General features: G+C 46.9%; 1 protein-coding gene across 5 annotated transcripts in view; it reads right to left on the reverse strand.

The window, feature by feature from the left end:
* Positions 1-26,154, reverse strand: part of LOC100121154 (unconventional myosin-XVIIIa) — a 79,669-nt gene that overhangs the window by 39,691 nt on the left and 13,824 nt on the right. For 4 of the 5 annotated variants that reach the window (XM_008212215.3, XM_032597754.1, XM_016983827.3 and 1 more), the window contains 3 exons: positions 1,425-1,613; positions 1,163-1,339; positions 30-970 (listed from right to left, as the gene is read on the reverse strand). In XM_008212215.3, coding sequence (XP_008210437.1) covers positions 30-970; positions 1,163-1,339; positions 1,425-1,613 — 1,307 coding nt within the window. Of the gene's footprint in view, positions 1-29; positions 971-1,162; positions 1,340-1,424; positions 1,614-9,734; positions 10,994-26,154 lie in introns of those variants that run through there. The other variant, XM_008212217.4, reaches the window with a different exon arrangement.

Consider the following 26,154-nt stretch of genomic DNA (forward strand, 5'->3'; position numbering starts at 1 on the left):
ACAGTTTCAAAAAATGAGTCGATCATTACTTGTTGACTAGAGCAGCCACACAGTGGAACACCTCGGAGTACAATCCGACAAGGAGACTTTCAAGCGCGTCGAGACCGGATACGTCTTTGCTTTGGTCGGTCGGACTGGGCGTTCTGAGGGCACCTGGCCGGGGTGTACTCGGAGTACCGACGCCGGAATTGTTCGCCGAGAAGACGAGCCTGCTCAGCTCCTCGACGCTGGTACCGAACAGAGTGGCGGCCTTTTCGGCACACTCGACCCGGGCAAACTGCCAGCGGCCCTGTGAACTCGTGCCAGCCTTGACGGCGCCTGCGCAGCTCAGGTGGTAGATACCGGCTACTACGAACCAGATGGCTCGCTCCTCGGCCTCGGTGACGCCGAGGGCGCGGAAAGCCGCGACGATGCGGTTAAACTCGACCTGGGCGCGCTGCTTGTCCTCGTGCTTTTGCAGTGGCGTGATGAACGGATTATTCTCGGCCACGAGGTTCGTCAGATGAAGCTCCTTGCGCAGCGTACCTTCGGCTCCGGCCAGCAGACGGTAAAGCGCGTGGAAGCTCGGGTCGCCGTTCACGCGGCGGCCGATTCGGGACTTCTCCAGCAGCAGCACCTGAAGACTGGCTGAGGCGATCTGTCCGGACTGGTCGAAGTCGAGACTAAAGAGCTGCGTGAATCTCGTGGCGTTGGTGTTGATATGCGTACGACTGTTGCCGAAGGCCTCAAGCAACGTGAACACCGCATTGAGCTTCTCGATCGTGAGAATCTTGTTGACGGCACCTGCCGCGAGGACCAGATAGTGCAGAGCATGCTTGAAGTTGGTCGTCTTTCCTCCACCGCTCCGTCCGAGGAAAACCAAGGAGTGATCCCGCCGAGTCGCCAACATGCCCCGATACGCCGACTGAGCCATCGCGTAGACGTGCGGCGGCATGTCTTCGCTCTTGCAGCCTTTGAACATCTGCACCACCTGAAAACCAAGGAATATTCAGTATACCGCTTTAAATATTACAAAATAAACATACAAAAAAAAAACTGGGACGTTACGAAAGACACATCATCCTCATCATCGCCTATAGTTACATTTATCGATTCGGCATTGGTTCTCGAAATGAGCCCAATTATTTCTTAATGGAAATCGATGTCATTCAGAGCTACTCACCTTCTCCGAGTAGATAGCCAGAGGCGCAATGGGATTGATGACGATCATGCTCTCGCCCGCGTAAGTGTGAATGAGATTGCTGGCGTAGCGCTGGCGCAACGTGTGCAGCACAGACGACTCGTTCAGGAAACGCAGCTGGGACAGGTCCTCCGCTCTGTCGAACTGCGGTGGATTTGCCTGCGAGGAAGAACGATGATTTTTTAGTTTTTTTTTTCAATGCATAATAAGTATACTCTATTTCGAAATCAAATTAAAACTATACCTTCTCGACATCCTCCTCGTCGACGAGCAGTTCCTCGCCGGAGTTGGTGAGTCGGATGCGCAGTTTGCCGGTGTCGGGGTCGGCGGGACCACATCTCGAGGCTGGTGTGAAACCCCCGCGATGCAGCAACCAGACGCGCTCCGATGCTAGCCAGGCTTGTTCCTGCGCGAGATGCTCCTCTGACTTCGCCTGCAATTAAGAATGGTTAGAAGTTAGTTAGGGATAAATTTTCTTTTTGTACGAGTCGAGAGAAAAAATTACATCAGCGCAAATGCACAAAATCTCACGAATATTAAGTTCCATACAGAGCTGTCCATACCGTCTTATTTATCCCCGTAAACCAGCAAACGCCGCGCATTATCGGTACGAAATCTCACTCTCCCACTGAGCTAAACTGCCATTTTCCTATAACATTCTCTCTCTCTCTCTCTCTCGCTCTCTCTCAAGTGTCGACGCCGCGAAAAATTAGCCCGCGGCTCGTTTCAACAAGCCTTATTGGCGCGATCGATCGCAATAATAAAAGGTCGCAACAAAACGTAGCCTACTTTTCACGTGGAACGGGAAGAATTTCAGCCGAGATCGACGCCGATGATAGGTAAATAATTCAGCGCTGATTAACTCGTAAGGAAACCTATTTTTTGCGAAATCTTATACAAGATTCATTACGGCATTCTATAAGAGCCGGTATACACTTTTGCGGGTATAAACAGTGCTGGAAAGCCGCCGGGGTGGTTTTTTTTTCTGGTACGAAGAATGACGCAGAGGAAATAATTAGGCTTCGTAGAATGCACGAGAGCAGCTTTCGACTGACATAATTTTCATCTCTACAAGAGTACGGCGCGCGAGCAATTTACTTAGACACCTGTATCTCTCGGACTAGTTATCTGTGTTTAACGTCGCTGATAAGTTTGTTGCTCTAAGTTCGCAGCTATAAAAGCACTATACAAGACTGAGATAACGATCGCGAATTCGTTGCAGCGCGAAAAATCGCTTAATTTCAATTATAACTCCAACATCCGATATTTCGAGCGACGCGCGATAAACCCATTTGCAATAGAGACTAATGGTCTACGCCGATTAAGATCGATATCGGCGCATAATATAACGTATAGTCTGCAACGAAAGCGAGATCGGTATACAACACCGGGTACTTACACATGCGCAAAGATGATGGCTCACGGCGTATTGGAAAGTCGGCTCGTTTTCCGTCTCTATATACCCCTTCCCCACGCTATACACGAGAAGAATTCAATGATAGAAAGAACGCGCGAATGCAACTGCCTATTATGATTTTTCTCGGGGCTCATGACAAATACGCGCGCGTGCTTATTACGCCGAGAGCTGCCGCCGCGCAGTTGTTCTTTCTCTTCCACGAGCCGGTGTATACGCAGCCTTTCCCCTGTCAATCGGGCGCGAGCTCGCTTTTATTCTTTTTCCAGGGATTTATGCGAGCTTCAAATGCCCGGATGCGTAGAGTATTTAAATTTAATAAACTTGCTTCGCGTATACGGATTCGGAAACGTTTTATAAGCTCGAATTACGCAATTCGCATTCGCGCGACGGCTGTAAATTCAAAACGACCGCTAATTGCCTCGGTAGAATATACTCTCTGATATATCCAAAGAGTCCCCGCAGCGTATATGGTTTCAAAATCGAACGAGCTTGCGAAATTCGTCGCCGAAACCACTTGCAAAGTCTCGAACACACACACACACACACACACAGGGACAATAAAATTATGCAATGTTTATTATGCACACTATACAGCGATGATTCCGTAGGGCTCTCCAAAGAAACACACGTCGCGCGTGGGTTTAACGGGCAGAAAAGTTGAAAATGTCGCAACTGCCGTTTGTCTTTCTCGGTTTCCCGGCACCGAAAATCACGAAAAGCCAATGCGTCAGCCCACGCTACAAAATGCATCCGGTGGTGTGTCCGTTAGGTTCTCCGCTGCTGCGATAAGGCTCTCTCGCGGAGTATTTATGGCGTCTGGGGGGTCGTCGTCGGCGTTTGAAGACAGTGTCGTCGCTTACTCCTACTCGCTCGAGAAAGTGTCATTGCCCTCGATATACGCGATGCAGAATTCTAGAAATCGTGTGTATGGGTGGATCTCGCGCGGCGGAGTGAAAATTAATTGGCTCCTCTTTCCTGTTTCCGAAAAAGGTGAGAGAGAGAGGAATAGTAATGTTGAATCAGAATGATTTAATTGCCATCGGCGCTGATTAGTTTTCTGCGTATAATCATTCTAGAGACAAAACTGAATCTCCTCTCTGATTGGTATGGGAATACACGGCTGTCTTCGCTTCTTCCTGTGTTTTCAATTCTTCCCAACCCGATTTTCGTATATGACATGGCTCTCGGTGAAATAATGCCAGAGCTTACATTCCACATACGTTACAGTTTCGCGCTGGTGTACAGTTACTAATTTTGGATCTTGAAAGATGAAATTACGTTAAAAAACGCATCCGCTTCGCCGTCGTAATACGCAAACTTCGGCCAAATCAATTTGTCATGCGAGCAGCGAGCGATTAATTTAGCATAATATTTTTCATGCAAAGGAGCTGCTGGCACACCGAAATCCGACTCTTCATTCATTAACCTCTCCGCTGCGTCGTATTCTCCGAAATTTAGCGGCTCGCGCTTTTTTCCATATATACCCGCGCGCGACGATGAAAAATACGCGATACACATATGTAAGCGGATGCAGTAGGTCGTATACCGGCGAGATTAACGGCCGAAATTTTACGAAATTTAAAGCCTCCTCGTAAATCACCAACCACTTGAGAAAAATTTACTCGCGATAATTAGCATCTAAAAATACTGGCTTTTATACCAAACGCTTAATTAACCCCGCGACGCAACATCAATAGCGCCGCCGCGGCGCACATCGCTGAGCTTGTCAACAAACCGACCTCGCGGCGAAATAATCGGACACAGGAGCGCCGAAAAAGGGGGCCAACAAGAAAGGAAGAAAGAAAGACTCTCCCGCGCGTGCGATATAATCGCCATCGAGTTCTCTCTCTCTCTCTCTCTCTTGGCAGTGTCCGCAATATAGCGCCAAATACGGCGACAACCGCCTTGCCTCAAGGTTGCCTTAAAAACTCTTGTGTAGACGCGCCGAAAGCCGCTCTCGACCTTACGTCACACGTCAGCGATCGTATAATACAGACACACACAGCGATGCGGCATCTCCCGCGAGAGCACAGGTGAAAAAAAAGCGCGAAGTTGTAACTTTCCCGGTGCCGCCGCGTCGGCGGAGATACAAACGCGCGTTGACACCTTTGCTCGCGCTTTATGTTGTATTGCAGTCAATCAAGCCGCCGATGATTTTTTTTTATTTCGAGCCTTGGAATCGTTCGCGATACTTATTTATTTTTTTCTTCTCTTTAACGAGGGAGAATAATTTTGCGGTGACGAGTAGCGCTTGGATTTTTATTCTTTTGCATCGATTAATTGTAAAGGCGAGTAATCGACTTGGGTGTAAATCTTAGTAGCGCAAGACACTGCGCGAGAACAATTTGATAATAAATCAATCGCTGATTTATGGGTATAACAATTAAGGGGCGAATATCATTTCTCAGGCGTATTAATCAATAAATCACACATCGGGTATACGGACTCAATTATAAATTTGCATAACTTATTATCAGCGCGAAGCCGTAACTATAACACAATGCGAATTAGTTCTGTAGAATTTCGCCGTAAATTACAGCTCCCATATTGTACGTACACCGTTACGCTGAAAATTACCCGCGAATAATGCTCCTGATCCACACGGAGCTTTAAAACACGAGCAGTAAATTGGCCAAATTACGTCTCCGACTCGTTCATTAATCCCCGAAAATTTAAACCTCGCGCCCATCACGCCAAAGCGAACAATCATCAACGAAGCAGCTCATCGCGTACTTAATTCGCTCGAACGGCTTCGAAGAAAGACTTTATAAACGATGGCACACGTGAAAAACAGTTCACCATACACCGAATGCAAATCCTCGAGATAAATCAAGCTTCTTCCCAAACTCGTTTTTATCGATCACCGATGGGTTCAATCGCATAGCTCACCGAAAATAATCCACTTCTCTCTCGGCGCCGCTTTATTATACACGTATAGGTATAGGCACACTCCCGCGGTCAATCATCTGCGGCGCCACTGCCAATTAACTTTGCGCGAGCGGCGAAAGGAAGTATCCGCACACATATACAGTTCTCGTGCAGGCGAACGTGTATACGAATTAATTTGTCATTGCCGAGAGGATAAAATTGTACTGCGCCTGTGTCTTAGCGCGGATAATTACACGGGGAGGAGGAGAATGAATAATAAAAAACAAAAAAAAAACAGGGCTGACCGTAGATGGTCGCGGGGATTTGTATTATAGGACGTTTAAGACATTGCTCGCGTATTTGCATAAAGGCGTTTATAGTCGCGAGGATAAATCTTCTTGGCTGACTCTCTTTTTTCTCTCTCGTTCTCCCGTTGAACGAACGGCTCTGAATTTGACGAGTTATTAAACGGTTCATTAATCGGGGTTTATTGGAAAATTTTTTACACGATCATTCGTCACACTCACATCCTTATAAGTAGTAACAGTAGACGGTCACGCGTGTACTGAAATTTCAACGTCCCCGTTTCACATAATCAAGAGCATCGCGCTTCTAGCGCTAATCCATACGTCGGCTGATGAATGGCTCGTAAAAGTTGGAACGCAAATTGATTTTTTTTCGCTCGGCCGCCGCGCGCAACTTCACCGAGAAGAAAAAAACATTTTTGACGTTTTTACGAGTGAGATAAGAGCTGCGCGCGCTAGCAATAGTCGTGGGAAACGGATTTTGAAAAAATGTTTACTTACACGGGCAGAAATCAATTTTCGTCTTTATATTGCGGACAGTCGTATAAAGAGAATGTATATCCGCTTTTATCGCCCAATCCCGAGCAAAAAAAAAATCAAGTTCACGTTACGCAAATATAAGCCGTAAGTGTGTATGTAAACGACTGCGAAAAGCCGAGAAGACACGTAACAATGCGCGCGTTCACGGATCGCTAATGTTTAGCTAATGCCCACAGCTGTCTGTGCGGTCTCTCCGGCGAGTGTATTACGTATTATATATACCTCGCTCATTCAGCCCGCGATGAATGAATATCATTGTCGAGGCAAAAAAGTGCAGAACCGCAGTTCGTATATAAGTGTATATTCAAATTAGAAAAAAATGCAGAGTCAGACTCTGTGTATATTTCGTTTATCTACAGATAGAGTGAACTGCTCGATCGAACGAGAGGTAAACAAATACAAGTGGCCTAAATATAAATTCATCCACGTGTAATTGACTCCCGCATTCGTTTGTAATATACCGAGAAGAGCAACCGGATGATCGATGCCGCATCGCGTGGGACGTTGAATTCCAGGCTCGATAACACGCTCAAGGCTCTCTAGGACTCTTGCGACACGATTGTATAGCGGCCGCTTTTACGATCTACACGCTCGCGAGCCGTAGAATTGAATGAAACCTCGCGCGGAGAAACGTTGCGCCGCTGCTGCACACACGTGTGCGTTTATTGATTTTATATTCTGCCTTCAATTGATATTTCGGCGATTTTTCACGTTGCAGTTCAGTCTTGTTACAGCTTGGAGCTATTAGCGGATACTATTACGTACTATAACTCCGACAGGTGTATTACAGAGCAATAACGTTCGGTGTACACGTATAACGCATTCCTTCGAGATATATAGCTCTCGCATATATAGGCGCGCAAAACTGGATCACAGCTCTCATAATGAGAATATAGAAGCCGATAATTCGTGAATTATGCGCGTACACGCCGTTGTTGTAACGCAGCGCCGTAAAAATCGTCCCGCTCGCGCAGCAGCCGTCCAATAATTCATTCGTTACACGCGTTACGTAAAACTCGTGTGCATACGTGCATTACGATCGAGAAAACACAAAATCTCTTCCCTCCGCGAAAGCTCGCTTATAAGGTCTTATTATGCGCGGCATCAGGAATGCCATCGGATCTCCTTAAAAGTATTTTCTCCTCTTCTCTCTAAGCAACTAAAAAAAGGCAAATTCTAATCAGCGCTTGATCATCACGAAAATCGAATACCGCGCGCGCGCGCGCTTGCGGTTTTTCGAGGTAACTGCCACCTCTATGTATAGCGTGAGAAGAAGAAAAAGAACTCTATAATAATACACACACACACACATGCTGACCAGGTGTCTTTGCCGTCTTCGGAGAAGGTCCCGTGTGTGCGCTGGGGGCGAAGCTCGCGCACCATAAACGGACTTCGGCATAACTTCCTGGCACGTGATTCGCGAAAGTGCGTGCGTTAGCCGTGTGTGTGTGTATGTATATATGAGCGGAGTATTTTAGTGCGTTCACGTGCAGCAGCAGAAACGACGTGAGGCTATGCCGCAGCTGACGTGATATGATGGTATATGGATGCGTCGTTTGGTTGACAGGTTTATTTCGCGGTATGGACTGTTTGACAACAAACGTCAGCGACGGACTTTTTTCTAGACTCATAACTGTACCTATACTTAGGGGAAATTCCTCTAGCCATAACAATGCAAATACCGAGCTTCCGCGATTCGAAAAATCGCGAGTGAGAGATCTTCACAGCGCGATAATATTATACGAGTATATAGCGATATAGTTTCCGATGAGAATCTCTCTCGTGTTTACAAAACTTTCTCAAAACCGTTCCAGCGAGCACATCTCTCTCGAATCGTAGCCATACTCCTAAGGCTATCTCCGCGCGACACTCCCCTGCTTATATTCTCATGATAAACGTACCCTCGTATCATTAGTCGTCCCTCGCCTAGTACTACCGGTATTATACACACAGCGCAACTGTAAACTCCATAGCCCGGGCACGTCTTATCTCTCGCGCTGTAGGTTTCGCGAACGGAGAAACAAAGGCTTTCCATTGTACGCGAAATTTTCCGTTAAAACGGATCGCTCGGTTCTGATAGACGAAAAGTGTACGTACTCAGCTTCGAATATTTTATCTCGATCCTTCACGGAATCGCCATAGCAGTGTTGTACGCGCAGGTAGCTCCGTGACATTGTGGCGCCGTCGAGGCTGGAGAATTCCGCGCGTGGGATGTAATAATTACTCTCGCGCGCGGCGATGCATGCGTTAAACGGAATTATGTAAGCGTGTAAGCTCGTCGATTTAATTGAATCGACGGATTTTTTTTAAATACTTTGTCGCGCGGCCGCAGTAAAATAGAGTGAGTTACCGATAATGAACGCTGGAGTGTAAACTCCGTTGTCCGCGAGAGCGAGCCTAATTAAAGTCGAATTATTTAATAACGAATACACCGCGCGGCGTTACGAAATTAACGATCACCGTTTTTTACGAAACCCACACGGTCAGCGAAGTGAGAGAAGCTCTGTAATCGGATAATTGCTCTCGGGAAACAATGCGCACTTGACGCGCGATTTATCCCTCGTCATCGAGATCCCCTTAAACGTCGCGTTTATATGCCGTAACGCAGAGCGCGGCGCATTTGAGAAACCGAGAAATTTACGACACCGGCCAAGGTCGTCTCTCGCGACCTCGATACATCCTCCTTTTGACTATGTGAAAGAAGAAGAAGAAGAACAACAACAACAACAATGCCTATAAAGCTAATCGGCGCAGCGGTCGTGCATGACCAAAAGCGAAGGCGAAGAATAACACCGTAGCGCGAGCTGAGGATCTCTCGAGGATCCTGCAAATAAAATCCGAAAAGAGATCAGGTAAGCACGCGTCAGCCTGTCGCTCAGAAGATACATCATGAGCTAAGGAGGGGGACGATCTTATTGCATCAAGCGCGTTGAGAAACTGCCAAAGTGTGTATAGGGACGCGTGGGCGGCTGCGCGCAACCGTGATCAGGATCCGAGCTGGTGCGTTGTTTTTTTTTTCCTCAAGCCGTTGCGCAACGCGACGTGTCGCGCTATTGACTTTGAATCATAATCGCCGTTGTTTTTCCTCGAATAAGCGTTATACCCGTCGAGATAACGCGATGATCGATCGGGAATCGCGTGTGTAGGGTGGAAGCTTGATGTATCGGCTTTTACACGCGTTTAATAGATTTCTCGTAAACAGGAGAGTATAGTATAGGGTAATCTCGTTATGGGTCAACGATCACCGCGCGAGCGAGGGTGTCCTTGATCCATCGTAAAACTTTCTATATCCACACGCACACAATCAAGTCAAGAGGGAGTAGAGATAAAAAAAAACGTTTACGAGCGTCTATAAATATTGCACAAGCGGCTGGATGTAATTACACGAAATAGCCCAATAATGCGCGAAGTCACACGCACACACCTCATGGTTTCTCGGCGCGACGTTGCTGCGAAGCACCTCGAGGTCCTTGAGATACATCGTGCCGTCGAAGCCGTTCCTCTGCTCGGATTCTCTCCTCCTCCTGGCGGCCATAGCCATCTCCAGCAGTACCTCCCACTCGACGACGTCGCAAAAGCTCGTCTGCCCGCGAGTTCGCTTGACGACTTTGCCCGAATTTCTCCGATGCAGCGAGTTTCTGCGGTTGAGCTCGGCGTGATCACCACCGCGTTGCTCGAACTCGGCCGTGATCCTCTGGCACTTGCGCTCTCGCGGCAGCCTGATCACGTTGCTGTCGTCCCAGCCCTCCTCCATCTTTCTGATCTTGTCGTCGACGATGAAGCCGCTCCTCAGACTGTCGGCCCAGGATTCCTTGCGCTGCTGCTGCTGCTGCTGCTGACTGCAGCGTCGCAGACTGGAGGTGTAATTGCTGCCCCTGGTGAATTTGCCGTTGCTCTTGCTGTTGTCGTTGAGCTTGAGTTGGTGATGCCGATCGTCGTAGATGGACTTGGCGTGATCGATGTCGTCGAGTACCTGGTCGATCCTGCGGATCATCTGGTCGTGCATGAGGCCGTTGCCCTCGACGAGGCCGGGCTCGGACGAGTTCAGACTGTCGCTGTCGCTGTACTCCCACGAGCTCGTGCTGTTCCTGCTGAGCTTGCGAGTGCCGCTGCTCGCGTTGCTCTGCGGCTGCTTCTTCGCCGACTCGGTCTTGCCCGTCTTCTGGTCCTTCGTCCCTGGCCTGCTGCAGGTCTTCAGGGGACTCGAGCTGATTTTGATGATCTTCGTAGGGGTTGAGGCCGGACCACCCTTGCCGTTGAGCTGCTTGCCGATACCGCTCGCGTGAGCCTTGCCCTTGCAGGCCCTGTGGTGGCGCATGTGCTCCTGGTGCGTCGCCGGCATCTTGTCGCGCGAACAAAAAACTACAGCGAATGAACTCAAACCCTCCTCTGTTTACACACACACACACACACCGTTCGCGGTGAAAGTGTCCTATTCTCTATATAACGTCTCGTTTGCGCGTCTATTTATCGTGTGTACACGGAGGCGCGAAAATTACATCTTGAAAGCACAGCAGCTTTCCCGAGGCCCCCGGTCACGAGCCAGCACAGCTCCCATAACTCTTTAAGGCGCAAGGTGTGTGCGCTATTATGCTCAGCTGACGCTTTATGTGTGGACGCTTAATGGGTACACAAAGGCGAAACTCGCGCGCGATCTGCTGCGCTCGGAGGAGCCGCTATGACTGTTTGTCGCGCAGAGAGACTGCCGCGCGTTAGGCCTCTGCAGAGAGTAGAGAGCGGGGAGCTTGTGAGGGGACTGTATACGAGAGCCCGCGAGCGGGAGTAGTGAGAGAAAAAGAGAGAGGAGAGGCGTGTGCCCACGACTCGTGTTTCTTCCTCCTCCTCCTCGATGTATCTGCTGCTTCTGCATCGAGCTTCGTGTGCTTGTATTCCCGAGCTTTCAGAGCTTTGTTTACTCGCAGCTGATGAAGAATCGAATCGGTAGCTGCAAACGTGCAGAATTTCTCCCAGACCTGCCTACTGGTCTCTCTCTCTCTCTCTCTCTCTCTCTCTCTCTCTCTCTTACTCGTGTCGAGACTCGCTCGAGCGGCAGGAAAAGAGAGTGAACGTGTGATGTCGATACTGCTCTACTCGCGCGACAGGAAATCGCGCGCTGCAGTTTTATGGCTCAATCCGTCGAAGCTGCTGCCGACGGCGAGTTGGGAAACCCATAGCGACACCTCAGAGCGATGATGCGATTCTGAATTTTTCGGCATGTGTAGGGCGACGCTTGCTGCATTGTGTGGATCGCGCAGGAGAATTCTGCATAAATTACGCACTGGTTTGTGTCATAAACCAAGGGACACCTTGTGTAACCTATCGGTATAACTTCATTGCTTAATTTACGTTATGCTTGTCAGCTGTACACGCGACTGGTTGCTATAGCTCGTCGAACAGGCTAATCAAAATACTATAGCCGCGCACTGTTCTTTTTTCAATTTTCCAATGCACGAACGATAACCAGTATACACAAGCGCACGATGTCATTATGGTCCGTCGTCCCTGCAGTGTGTATACATAAAGCGTAATTCCACGTCGGAGGAGAACCGCGCGGTGACTTTTTAGATGACATTAATAATGGCTCACGACGACGAGAACGACCTTTCCTGAGAACCGAGCAAATGTCGTATACAATGAGGTTAATCGCATCAAAGATGACGTTGAATTCTCATCTCTATCGATATTTTTATTTTTACTGCACGAATAAAACGAGCGAAACCCAAGTTACCCATACAACTCACATACAGACAGGCAACCGTCATTTCATCCACGACTAGTTTCTGCGGCGGCGGTGTACACACAGAGAAACAATCCGACGTCATTACACTCCGATGCAGCCGTGGATCCCGTGTACCATCTACGTACGTATTATGCCGACTACTGTGCGCTGCTCATTGTAGGCGAGAGAGAACTCGCCGACTTTTCCTTTCTCATAGGGACGCTAAAGAGAGAGGAAAAGCTGCTGCACACGCGAAATGACTCTTTTACGTGCGAAAACGCGTGTTTCCTTCGTCGACTCGGTTATATAAAGCATCTTACATTCTTGTTGTTTTTTTTTTGCGAAAAAGCTTACCGCGCTCTCATTAACCAAAGGGCTCGCTTAAGAAAAAAAAACGAGAACGACCGCACCCCCGTATAAGACGGAAATAACCGGCTAACGAGAAAGCGCGGGCAGACTCGTGGACCGATTTTACGATCCCCGCAGCAGTAGCTAAAAAGGCTTCCGCGCGCAGCGTAGACCGAATTATCCGCGCGTGCGGTAGCCTTTTATCCAGGAAGTCGGCGTCGTCGCAGCTCTTTTCTCTCTCTCTCTCCGCCGACGAGTTATTCTCGGCGCGCGTAAGGTTCAAGAGCCCTACTGGCTAAACAGACATTTTTCACTTTGAATAATTCTATTATTGCCCAGCCGTGTCTCTGTGAGTGATATCTTCGTTTTCATTTTTTACTGAAGGGAGGAGAAGCTCCACTCAATTATACACTGTCTTCTGTGTGTGTCCCCGCGGCTCTTCATCTCTGAGTAAACAAAAAGCCACTTCACAGCGGAGTCGCGCCTCGAAGAGAGAGAGAGAGAGAGAGAGAGAGAGACACTCGAGCGGGGGTCGTTGCTGGGAGTGTCGCCCGCGAGAGTATTGTTCTGGAAAACCGGCTACCATGTGTAGACTCGGCCGTCGCGTGCTAGAAGGGTTTTTTCTTATTCTTCCTCTTCTTCTTATTCTACAGTCGAGAGAGACGCGTGTGTATTATAATCGTCGACTTCCGCGGATAATCGGCTGTATAATAGTTGCCTAACGATCTTCGCGCCGAGAGTTATCCCATTGTTTTCGGGAGGGAATACCGCAACGGCGCTGATTCATATTATATTTGTATGGAAAAATCTTGCGCAATGCAAATGCGTAAATTTTTTATTTTCGACTCTCCGTCTCTATTATTCCAAGTGTCGAAATTGGCTGTACTTACACTGGGTTACAGACTCGAGACACTACACGCACATAGAGAGCGAATTACCGGAATAAACACAGGCGAAAGTATAAGTACGTCGCTTTTGTTCTCCGCTTCTTTTACGGTTGCATGTGCTGCGCACATACGCATACGCGATGTATATAGGGCTGCCGAGAAAAACGTCTCGAGTGCGCAGCTCTCCTCGAGTATACACCGCCAGACGTAGGATTTTTCCTTTTTCGCGCTCGAGATGCAAAGCTCGAGTATATAGTGTAGTTCGAGCCACTCCAAAGTCCTGCGCATCTCGGCTCTGCTATTTACGGCTATTTTAAGAATCAGCGCCGACGAGGCTCTGTACACGTCGCGAATGTCGGATTCCGAGACTGCTATTATACAGCAGTATATGTGCTTCTCTCGAATAATAACCTTCATAGAATCGTTTTCGAATATGTAGACTCGTCGGACTGAAAAGTATAATGAAGCGGGAATCGAGTCCGCGCTATCACAACACGGCCTTTCCGAGAATACACACACGGACTGCGAAGAAGACAGTGAAAGAAAAAAAATAATCACCAGCTTTATAAATGATTCATCGGCTTGTTTGCTTGCGGCTGTCAAAGGGGCTCCAGATACAGAGAGAGAGAGAGAGAGAGAGAGAGGGGGGGGGGTTGCATTATAATGCATTCGTCATCGTCTCTCACTCTTTCATTAACTCCTTCAATAGAATCTCCTATATCTCGGCTTTTCAACCCTTTACATATTCAAATTTCGCTCCTATTGTCGAATTTTTTTTTGTCCCCATAACACTGCGTGTCTCTATTCCGAAAAATCGACATCCCAAATTCCACACTAAAGCCGCACATGATTTCTAAACGTCGACGACGACGACGCAGCTGCGACTATACCGCCTGTGTCGATCAAGAATGACAATCGTCAGTCGACTGTGTAGTATATACGTATATCGTTGCACCAGGTCTATGCATTGCGCAACGGACCAGCAGCCCATTGTTCGCGAGGATATGAGACCTACGAGTGCATAGTGTACACTGCAGGTATATTATACGCATAAACGTGGGCGGATATTTCCACATGACGCGCGCGCAGGAGAGCGATTTCAAACGGTGCACATACGCACTTTCTTGTGCCTATCCCGCGATACTCTCTGCGCTTTTGAATTTTCAAAGCTGTGTATAGGTATATCGTCGTGTGCCTATGTATGCACTCGATAATCATCGTCAAAGGCGCCGCCGCCGAGAGTGGCGTGAAAATTTATTGAAATCACACCTGCGATTAGCATTGTTTACACGATGATAAATAACAACTCGCGCGGCTGCAGTGCGTACGCATAGTGTATTTTTAGAGTTAGAACCGACGGGCGGGCAAAGTCACGAGGGTTTCGTTGCGTAAGATTATCCATCGCTAGCGAAAAAAAGCCGTAACTCGGGGATATTTTTCCATCTGCATAAATTCATATACTCCCGCACGTGTGCAGCAGCAGCCACGAGTTTTTACAGATCTCGGAGTAAGAAAAAATAAAGAATAACTAGCCGTAATTGCAGTGCAGTAGCTACGTTCTCACAATTATGAATCATAAGGCTAGCGCGAGACGTATGAATGGACGCGCGTCGCTGAAGCCGCGTCGTAAAAATCGGTGTATAGGTACACAGTACACAGTGGCTCGTAAAATCGACGTTATCGTTCGCCGTTTTACTGGACACACACTCGATGCTAATTGTCGGTTAGCGGCTGATTTTTAAATAAATCATACTTAGCGATAAGTATCCATTCGCGCAGGCGAATATGTATCAATTAAGCAAAGGAAACGTATAGCCTTGTGATTTTCTTTTTTTATTCTCTCTCTCTCTCTCTCTCTCTCTCTCTCTCTCTCTCTCTCTCTCTCTCTCTCTCTCTCTCTCTCTCACTCTCGCTTCGATTACAAACGAGCGATCGACGCGCTGGAGAACCATCGATCTTGTGTTTTATTTTTTTTTTCCAGCGAGTGTAGTATCACACTTACTCCCTATACGTCGAATGGAAAGCACGAAAAGGCAAATCAATCGATGCATTGTACACGACGCGAATAGTACGTGTATTCCATATTTCCACAGATACGCCAATGCCGAGCCCCGCGATCATCATTCAATTTAGCCTGTCCCTCTCTCAAGAGATATAACGTACTATACACTCGATTCATAATAAATGCAACGGCCTCTCATTAAATCGCACGTGAGCCGCCAGATATGCGTGATGCAGCCCCGCGTCGTCCGCCAGCGCGCAGGCTCTCCTCTCCTTATAATGTAATAATGATAATGCAATTTGCGTAACTCGGTGTGTGTACGTACGAACGAGGATTATTATATTTGCTTTTCCATATCCTCCAAGCGCTATTCAAGCGCAATTACTCCGCGACGGTATGTACGCATTATATTTCCGCTTTTTTCCCCAGACCGATGCACTACCGCGTGATTGAAACTATAAACGCTTAGTCGCGGCTAGAGCGGTTTGTACTTATTATAATTGCGAGGCGTTTATAACGTAAATGGATAATTCATTTGGCCGAGAAATCTCGTATAAACAAGCTGTTTTGCGTATTACACGCGCCCATTTTCGAATGCAAGAGATCGCGGATATATTTTCTCGTTTTTTCGAGAGCTCCGGCGCATAAACGTGCATCTGGAGGCGCACGTGTGCAACGCTGTGGAGCAGCGAGTGGGCTCTAAAAATAAATTTCCAGGTCGCGAGAGACAACTGCTTCGAGATGGAAAATATGGCTATTATCTGTACAAACATATGTGAGTAACTGGACTTCCTTGTTGCTGCAGTGTTGTTGTAGGAGGATTATTTTTTTCCTTAAAACGCGGCTGGGATTCATTGTGTACGATGAATTGCCTATTATAGCAGAGGAAAGCTACTTCAGTTCTATTCCAGGGTGTATAAACTCTAAATTCGAGTGAATAGGCTACTAGTGAGGCATGAGAAACGAGGCTCTTGCAAAACATGACACTCGCGCGCATATCGATACGCGAAAGCAGCTCGTAATAATCTTCGGCGCGATTGTCTATCATCAGTCGACGATCGGCGAGAAATTAGAATCGCGAACCTCGACGCCGGAGGCGCTCGACATCATCATCGTTCCCGAGAAACTCTCCAGTTTGTCTGAAGAGTGTACTCTTCTATATTCTTGCGACGAGCCGATCAGGCTTAATCTCTCTATTCCTGCCTGTCTACGTTTATTAAGCAACCCAGTAGAGAGACGAGAGCAGCTCGTCATTGAAAGCCGTGCAAACACACTTACAATAGCCTCACGAGAGTCTCTCGAAAAATATCGAAATAATCCGTACTGGTGAAGAGGCAAATCAGCGAAAAATATCCTTAAACTTTCACTTTTCCCTATAGCTCCGACACTACGCGATTTATTCAAATTCTTTAAACGGCTTCGCGCTAAATGCACGCATTTACTCCGGTTGGCCAACTATAGGTAAATACCATAGAATCACACGTATACCACATCCTCTTCTCTCGCGCGTATAGTGTAATTCGAGATTTAAAATTCATAAGGCGCGAGTCCTCGAGCACAGCCGCTTTTGTATACACTTCGGTGTATAGGGAGAGCGCTTTTTCGTGCCGAGAATTTTTTTCTCCCGTAATTTTAACTTTCCCCAGAAATAGACGCGCTTCGGCGAAAGTAAAAGACCGCGCGACTATAAAGGACGGGAAGTGTTGTTGCCTTCGGAGAGCTTTTATGCAGATGTGATGTGGAGAATCATTCGATCGAACCCTAGAATCTGCAATCGCTACTCTATACCGTTTGATTTATTTTATGACAAAGTCAAACGATTCGCTGTAAGGCCTATCTGCCGACAGTGAACGCCCTGGAAGATCAACCAACCGCCAACGATGAAAGGAAACTTCTTCGCGGCTTAGCTCACTTCCAGGCTGGGCTGCTATGCTATTTCGAGATGCGCCGGGCGAACTAAACGCTGAAAAATATATAGCGCGCGAGCGCGCACGTGTTACGCCGGATGTGCTGTAACGAAGTTATATTCGCGAAGGAGAGCTCCCGTTGATTTTTCAATCGCATAAAGAACATACAAAAACGAAAAGTGAACGTTACAGCCTATCGCCTTTTGTTTTCCGTCAAGTTCGCGAAACATCGATTTCCGCATACACGACCACAAGCGTTTGTTATATACCCTCGAAAAGCTTTCTTTTCACCGCGAACACAGGCGCACGCGCGCCGCACACACACACTCTCTTTCTCTCGCGAGCGCGTGTACAGGCGAAGATTTTTCCTCGGCGATGCATTTTCTCATGAGAGATCGGCTCTCGCGCCTCTATATAGGATACTCTCCCGGCAAAATATACATTATCAAGAGTCGCTTTAGTCGCTCTATGCACAACAACGCTTAGCTCTCCGCGAACGGCATTAGCCATCTCTCGACGGCCAACTGTGTATACGTGGCTGTGTGTGTTTCTCTCTCGAGCAGCCTCGTGTATATCGCACCACGACGATCTCCTCGGGACATACACGCTTCTCGCGAGCATTTTCCATATTATAAAAGGCGAATCCCGTCTACCGGAACAACACACCACCACGACGACGACGAAGCACCACAACAACGGCGGCGCGCGCGATTTCACGCTTTAATTGAAAAATAAAAGCCGAGCCGAGCTGTGGTCTTTGTATATTACTTTCTCTACGAGACTAGTCGTATAGTTTCACGGGAATCGCGAGCCTCCTCTGTATAGAGTTATAACGTACACGGTGTATATGTGCGTATATAGATATACATGGAGGAGAGACGAGCGTGCAGTATCGCGTTGATAATATTTCAATGTTAATTTGACAGGCTGAGAGGTGACGCTGTTTTGTACATTGTTCGGATTAATGCGATACGCTGTCACTTCTCTCGCGTGCTTTATGCGCATTATTAATTCCGATCGGTTCGCTTGATAATCGTGTGAAACGCTTTGGAAATATCCGACAAGGGTTCGAACGCTTTTTTCAGATGCGAATCCTTGGAAGAGACAACGAAAACGACGCTGCTATGATTAGAAATCTCAAATACAATTCGCACTGCCTCGTTTGAATTATTATTGTGGTCTCCTATACGCGTGACCAAACTTTAATAGCTCGTCGCACAGGATGTTCCAGAAGGACAGCGTTTGATACGAAGAATGGACGCTATACCAAATTCTATTATGATGCCTCCGCCAGACACGATTACGGTGTTTAGCGTCCGTCGAAGCGTTAAATTTTATAAGAGGACGACTGGGCGGAACGAAGAAAGCAAAAAATTGTCTGTGTGCGACGTTCATTTTTTTTCCAGTGATTGGATTTATCTTTCTCCGATATTGTAAAATTTTCTCTGCAACTCACTCGACTTTTCCAGTGAACGCGATGTATGAAACGTGACGGTGACTTACCTGAAACAAACAAAAAATAAAAAGGGTTAATGAAAGTATTAACTCGCATTACCAATAGATGCTAATTCCAATAATTAAAATCCGTCGGACGCTTAATTGTCCGTGTCATCGAGAATAATAAATATAAGCGCCTCCATTCAACACACTCGTTTCCACGAGCATTAAAACCAATGGCATCTCGAGAAACATACAAGAGCAAAGCGCAGCACCTGTTGCGTCAACGCCGTGTGCAATAATGAGTCAACGTACAATCCTGCATTTCACACGACACATGCGCAAAATCAAACACATTAGCGCGTCTATCAGCGACGAATTTATCTCACTCAAACACAAATAAACCCTTCAGAGAGTTCGCCTCCACGCATTGGTTTAACACACATTTTTCAACGCGCATCTCGCGAAACAGCCCACTCGTATATGAAGCGCGTTTATGCAAAACGAGCACCCGCGCCTTCGACATAATTATGCAGCCGTTAGCGCGTCACCGACGTGCCGAGACGAGTTTACGATCTCTGGGAGAATTCCTCTCTCGAGAGAGTGAGATAGCGTAATGCTCGTAATAAATATCGTTTATGCACACTAAGGCTTGCAGGATTTAGTCGAGTGGGAATCGATGTACGGGAATTGTGACATCGTGTTATTACAGAGTTGCATACATGTATTAGGGCTTATTCGATGGTAAAATCGAATCGTGGGTACATAGGAATGAACGAAGTGTGTTTGGTTTCGATGGAAATCTGGTTAGGACAAGTGGTATAAGTTATTTACAAGTGGATTAACTACACTGCAGTCGACGAAGAGTTTTTTCGCAATGGAGACTGATGCGAATGCAACGAAGAGCTCTAATCCGATGAATTGATTTACGTGGATATCGCATATTACAATTGATGCGTCGAGAATAATTTCTCATCAATATGCCAGTTTCATTCCGAGATTGTGACATTGTTTCTCGGTATAGCTATATAAGAATCCAAGAAGAACATAATACATTCTCATCGAAAAAAGCTTCGACTCGATATCAAACGAATCGACTGAAATTACCGAAGCACGTTTTTACACACACACACATGCTCACAGTCGCAATGTCTCGCGGTAATAAGCTGTCGCGCTCGAAATGACCATTTTTGTGATGCGATGGATAAACGTCGCAATTATATACGAGGCCTTCGCTCTTACATATACATCTCTCCGCGGATACAGGCAGTGAAATTCGAAAATTGCGATCAGTGCAAATAAAGCGCGTATGTGATCGCTGTGTGGTGTGTCGTAAATTATTATATGGCCTGCTGGGATATTTCGTTTACTGCTTCCAAGTGTGGCGATTTAAAGGGGCATAAGTAGACCGTAATTTAGAGCAAACTTTGATGGCTTTTATAATGCCCGATGTCGGAAGAAGTTGGTGTCCGAGTAGTTTAGGTGCCTTGCGTTTGAGCGGTTTATGAGATAGTCGATTGGCTATAGAATTACTCGATAATTTTTTACTGATCGAGCTAATCAGCTATAATCTAATCGACATAGGCTCGAAGAGGACGAAAAAATATGCAAAAATATGTGGGGCAGAACTTTGGTCAGCTGCTGCTAAGGGATAAAATATCGTCTGGTATCAGACATCGAAAATCGCGGAATTCTGAAATCTACTTATCTACTTTTTCAACTCGGTCTGATAGTTACTGACACAATCGATGTAAAACTCACACGGGTAGAATAAATCTGGCAAGGAAAGTACACAGCTGATGCACCATATTTTAGGTGGGAATAAACCTGCACACATCAGTCATTTTTGTACAACTTCGTATCTTTCGGTCATATCGGCACCATAGTGGTACACATTTCGAAATCCCGCTCACAATCTCTCGCCAACCCCAAAATTGCGAAATATGCACACATCCCGCAACTAAAGAATCGACTCTCCTTATTAATGATTTATAGCTCGTACACTCGAGTCTCCCGTGCGGTCGCACCTTAAAACCTACTGCGACAAAATCGCGCGACTCTCTACGAAAAGCCAAATAAGAAAACACACAGGAAGGAGCCGCAGCAGCAGCAACGACGTAAGGACAGTTAACCTAACGCAACGACGACAACGACGACGACGTGTATAGAGCAAGTCTCGCTTGCAGCTCTCGCGTAGGTTGCTCGGCTTTTTTTGGAATCTGGTATTTATAGAGAGTCAATGGCCTGACGTCATCTTCTGCTGCGCTGCACACACACACATATAGTCGTTCGCCGTTGTTTCGAATAAACACTGCATACAGCAGAGAGAACCGCCGCTGCGGTAAAGCTTTACGGCTCACGTGAGTCACGTCGTCGTGATCTTCGATTCTTGTCAAAGCCGGGACACGCGGCGATTATATCCGAGAGCGCGGTGCGCTTTTTCATTCCGCGGCGGCGGCGGCGGCGTGTCGCTGAAATTGAATTAGGCGATCCTTGGCCTTCTTTCGCGCTACACATGCATATAAGCCGGCGTCGCGGCGGCTTTCGTTTAATTTACCACTTTCTTGTATATGTATATACTGTATACATGTGAACGAGAGACTCTATAGCCGTAGTGGAGTAAATGAGGATTTACGAGGCCTGTGTCGAGAGCGGCATGTGTGCTTGTGTCCTTATATACTGGGAACGAAATTATTGTGAAAGGCCTTTTCTTTTCTTTTCTCTCGGCTGGCGCGCAGCTTTTTAGATTCTAGGCGCTCTCGGCGTGTCGCGGAAATAATTCGGTGTGTTATTGTGTGTGTATGGGAAAGCCGTGTGTGAGCGGCTCTGGATAAATTGCGACAGACACATAGGGGAGGGTTTATCGGTGATAAATTATTTATGTCGGGTAATTAAATTTTGTCGCTGTTAGTATAGCCGCTGAGGTATACGTTATATAAAGAGACGATATGCGATGGGATGAATATTCGCAAGAGCGAATAATAAAAATAGCAATAATGAATAAGCCTTGAATTCTCCTATGCGAAGATTATCATTTAATATCAGGTCGAACCATCTGAATATGCAAAGACTATTGTGTCGAAGAATCTCGAATCATTCAATGTATTTCATTTCACTTTTATACACGAGTCGTACCATAAGTCACCCTGACCAAATATTTAGCCTATAAACGCGATACTTGTCGGAAGCACTGAACCGCGAGTGTCTATCTCTCCCCTCCGCGAAAACTCACCGCGACACCTGTGGACACGGCTGTCCGCGTGATTTTTTCCGCATTTCAATTATACGCGCCAGTGCGACTGGTCTATTTGCAAAATTAATTACCGTAGCGGGCACCTGAGTTGCGCCTGTATTTCCAAAGCGAAGAAAGGATACTTTTGATCGGATTTTAATTTCAAATTAATTTTCCTAGAAAGTTGATCTTTATTTAACGCCGATAAAATTTAAGTAGTAGCATAAACGGGTCTAATATAATCCACGTATGAATAACGTATACATACGAGGATAATCGTAAAAAGATCTGGGACTACTAGATCGAGCTTTTCTATAGCAACGACGCGATTTCTGTGCTTCGTTTATGAGCGGAATATCCAGGTTATCGAGTTTCCAATCTCGAAAGAAAGCGGAATCCAGTATTGCTCTAATAGATTCTTTTCGATGCGAAAAACATTGAAATTTCATATGGATACACTTTTACCAGAAGCCACAAGTATATCACTTTCTACAAATTAGAAGCAAAAAATAAGTACTCGATATTTCACGGAATCACTCGCTACCCACGCGTTAAAACACGCACACATAGAGAGCGAGCAGTGACAGTCTAGGAAACGCTTCTAGTCGCCGTCCTTGGTCGGCTTTAGCTTCGCTCCACAACGTTGAATATACATATAGATAGAGAGAAACAAAATCGCCTCTATATAATATAATGCAATGCAACAGGCTGCTCGCGAAACTACACACGGGGGATAATCCGATTTGCATAGAGCCGTATACACGGATATCTCTATACCGAGAAACGCTCTCTGGAACTTGCGCAAGCCTACTTTGTTACTCTCTTGCAATATAAGCCGCGGCGCGAGTTTAGATTTGAATATACATGAGCTGTAGCAGGCGTGTGTGCACTTGTACACGCGTCGCTAGAGATGCTTTTCTGACACACTTTGACGAAACTGTAATATTCAGCGTGTACGAGCTTGTCTATATAGGTAGTGTGGACCGGCTCGGACCTTACTACTGAAGGATAGTAGGTTCCTGTGGATAGCGAGTTACCGTGAATCGATAAGAGAGTTCGCGGGTTACCGAGAGACGCCTGCATTATCGACCGCCGGGACGTGGGGTTTCCCCGTGTGTGCACCATTAATAATGCAGGTCCCTGCGACGGAGTTCTCTGCGTTGCCAGCGTCATTAAATGCCATTAAACTCCTCACAATATCAACACTTATACGTATACGTGTGAAGAAATCAATACCCGCCCTGTATCTCGACTCGGCTCTTTATCAGCGTCAGCTGTCACTCACTCGTTTGCTTGAATTTAAATCACGCTCTCGACTTTTACACAGCACAGAATTATAATAACTGCGTATCGAATATGAAAATGAACTTGCAAAATTCTAAGCTTTTTATCCCAGTCACGCATAAAAAAACCAACATAACCCCTCCCCTCCAAAAAAAGCAACGACACTCATTTCGCGAATATCACGCCCGCTCTCTCGCGCTCAGTCAAAAGGTAAACATTCTTGCGGGCAAAGGAGCAACAACCTCCTCTCTCTCTCTCTCTCTCTCGTCTAGACTCCGCGCACCATGCTCGCGACGTCGTTGCGTAAAAGCAGCGACGAGGAACTCGAGGCCGAAGCTTCTGTCAGCAGCAGCAGCGGTACTCCGAGCAGTAAATCATATCGATCTGAGCTCTGACGAAAAAAAAAGAGAAGAGCTGGAACTCGCGACTCGTGACTAATTGTGCGAGCCGATTTTTTTCTTCTTCCCTCGTACGCAAGCGCGACAAAGGAGAAAGGAAAGAGAGACGATGAAGGTGGGTTACGTGTATACACGCGCGTGTAGGTATACACGCGAGAGGCGCGAGTTCTCTCGCGCGAGAAAAGAACGCGAAGAGAGCTGAAGCGGAGCGGAACCGACGAGTGCGTGTATAATGTGTACAGCGCGGAAGCGGAATGAGAGGAATATAAGCGTATGCGCGAGAAATGAGCTTTTCGAGAGCTCGAATTTCGCGTTACGCAATTAGCTAATTGGCCAATTTCTCGTTGCACGATATCGTGTATTTCACGAGAATCAAAAGTTCAACGATCTCTCCCCCCCTTCCGATGTACCGCTAAATATTGTGACTTTGCAATAGGGCTAACTTCTCAATCAGCCACATGGCCATTTCACACACACACACACCCCTAATTGCAACGACGAGCCGCATGCATCATGCGGGTCATAGACACACCCACGTATATAGAACACACTATACGAAATCAGCTGAGCCAAGTCGGTCGAACGCGAAAGATTTATTCGGGACGGGATTCCCCTCCTGCATTCGGTCTATACATGTATATGCATTGCCCGGCGAATTTGTATTGTGACTCGCGGGGGCGAGACACACACGTGCGCCGCACGCGATAATGCGGACGTTTTTCGGGGTCGCAGTTGCGGCGCCCCGCTGACATCTGCGCTTATTGTCCGGGCTACACACAATTTGACGTATAGTCGGTATTGTCTGGTGTAAGACTGTTGGAGGCGCAATATGCCACATGGGTGGTGGTCGTGGTGTGCGATCGATTGTGCGAATTCGAGTCTATTGCATAGGGTGTAAGGATTATTACTCTGACGTCTTTTGGTCTCGAGTGAGTCAGACTTTGACTATACCTCGAGTACACACTAGATTAGATACCGAAGCAAATTTAGCAAGTCGCATGTATACACTGCGTGGAAGGAAGAAGAAAGTAGGTTTTACGTTTAATTTTACCATTCAACATTGCTCAGAGTTATAAATCTTCCCAGAACGAATGCGACGCGCTTTCAATGGACGAAAGTTTTAACGAAGACGCGAATCCTTATCCTATAACTTTTTTCTACACCGCACTGCTGCTAAAAGAAGAAGCGCCTCAGATGCACTCTCGCATACTCGCATAAAGTCTTGGAAAAGCGCCTGGGGACGTGGATATTTTTCCAAAGCCTTTCAACTCGAATCTGAATAAGCTATGTTGTATAAAATCTTCGACGTGCATTACGAGCATACGCGTATTCGCGCGACATTAGAAAGTGTTGTGCATCACACGACTAACCCGAACAGATAACACCCAAAAGTCCCAGTCGACAAATCGCAAACCTAAAAACCACAAACGGACCAACAAGCTCTCGCACCTCGCAAGCCTACTCCCTATACTCCCATTTGACAATGCATAGACACACATCGATCCGGCACAAGTGTCTACCTACAGCTTGACATCGCCGCTACCGCGTAAACCGGTATATATCGGAACCTTCAGCGCGCCGGAATGCCGATCTCGAGCGGGGACCGCCGTTTTCCACTCCGACATTGAGAATCTTAACGCTACTAGCGCAGAGCACGGCAAACCCGTTCTCTCTCTCTCTCTCTCTCTCTCTCGCGCGCGCGCTTATCTCATCGACTCTCTTTCCGAGAGAGAGAGAGAGAGAGAGAGAGAGAGAGAGAGAGAGAGAGAGAAGGCGTATATACACAACCTAGAACGCTCGCGTATACGTGTGCGTGCATGTGTGTAACGGTATACACGCGCTAGTCGTCGTCGTGTTTCGCGCGAATCGAGCTGGAAAAGCCGATTGGAAAAGCGCCGCGCGACTGATCTCGTTTGTCATCGAGCCGGTGCATCGAACTCGTGTACACATATAGCTTGTGTATACACGAGTTCTTTTTTTTCGAAGATTCATCGATCGACGTAATTACAGAGATTTGATTAAAAGGATCACCGAAATGGATGTAACACACTCGTTCCCTCACGTTTCGCGGAAATTGAAAGGTGTGCGCTCCGCGAGAAATAATTATTCTCTCACGCGCGCCAAGTCGTATAACCACACGTATATGAAGTGTTTATATGAACAATTATATAGGAGGCGTAACGGACCCGCGTTTGTATGTGTGTGTGTGTCTACCTGCGGGTATGTACATTCCAGCGCGTACGTAAATTTATGTGCGCCGGCAGGTTGCGTCATCGTTCGGTCTAGTTAAAGAGGAAAACGTAATCTCACTTTTTCTGCTGATTTCACGAGAATAATTTACGCGATATGTATAACGCTCTTATAATGTATATAGGGGAAGCTCTGCGTGAAACGAGATCGCTATCTCCGTGTGTAGTGGCTTTCTTTCGCTTCTATAGGAAATAAAGTGGATGTGTAGTGTATAATGACACGTTGATGTGCGGAAGGTCTGCTCGATGATTTTCGAAACCGAAACCGATCGCAGTTTTCACGCGGCGTTTGCGCTTGAGACGTGAAATGTGAATTGTAACGGTCGTCGTTACTGCGCTTTATTGGCCAATTGGCTAGATTCGGTGTATCTCGCTGAGATT

Source organism: Nasonia vitripennis, chromosome 3 (genome assembly GCF_009193385.2).
Source record: "Nasonia vitripennis strain AsymCx chromosome 3, Nvit_psr_1.1, whole genome shotgun sequence".
Lineage (NCBI taxonomy): Eukaryota > Metazoa > Arthropoda > Insecta > Hymenoptera > Pteromalidae > Nasonia > Nasonia vitripennis.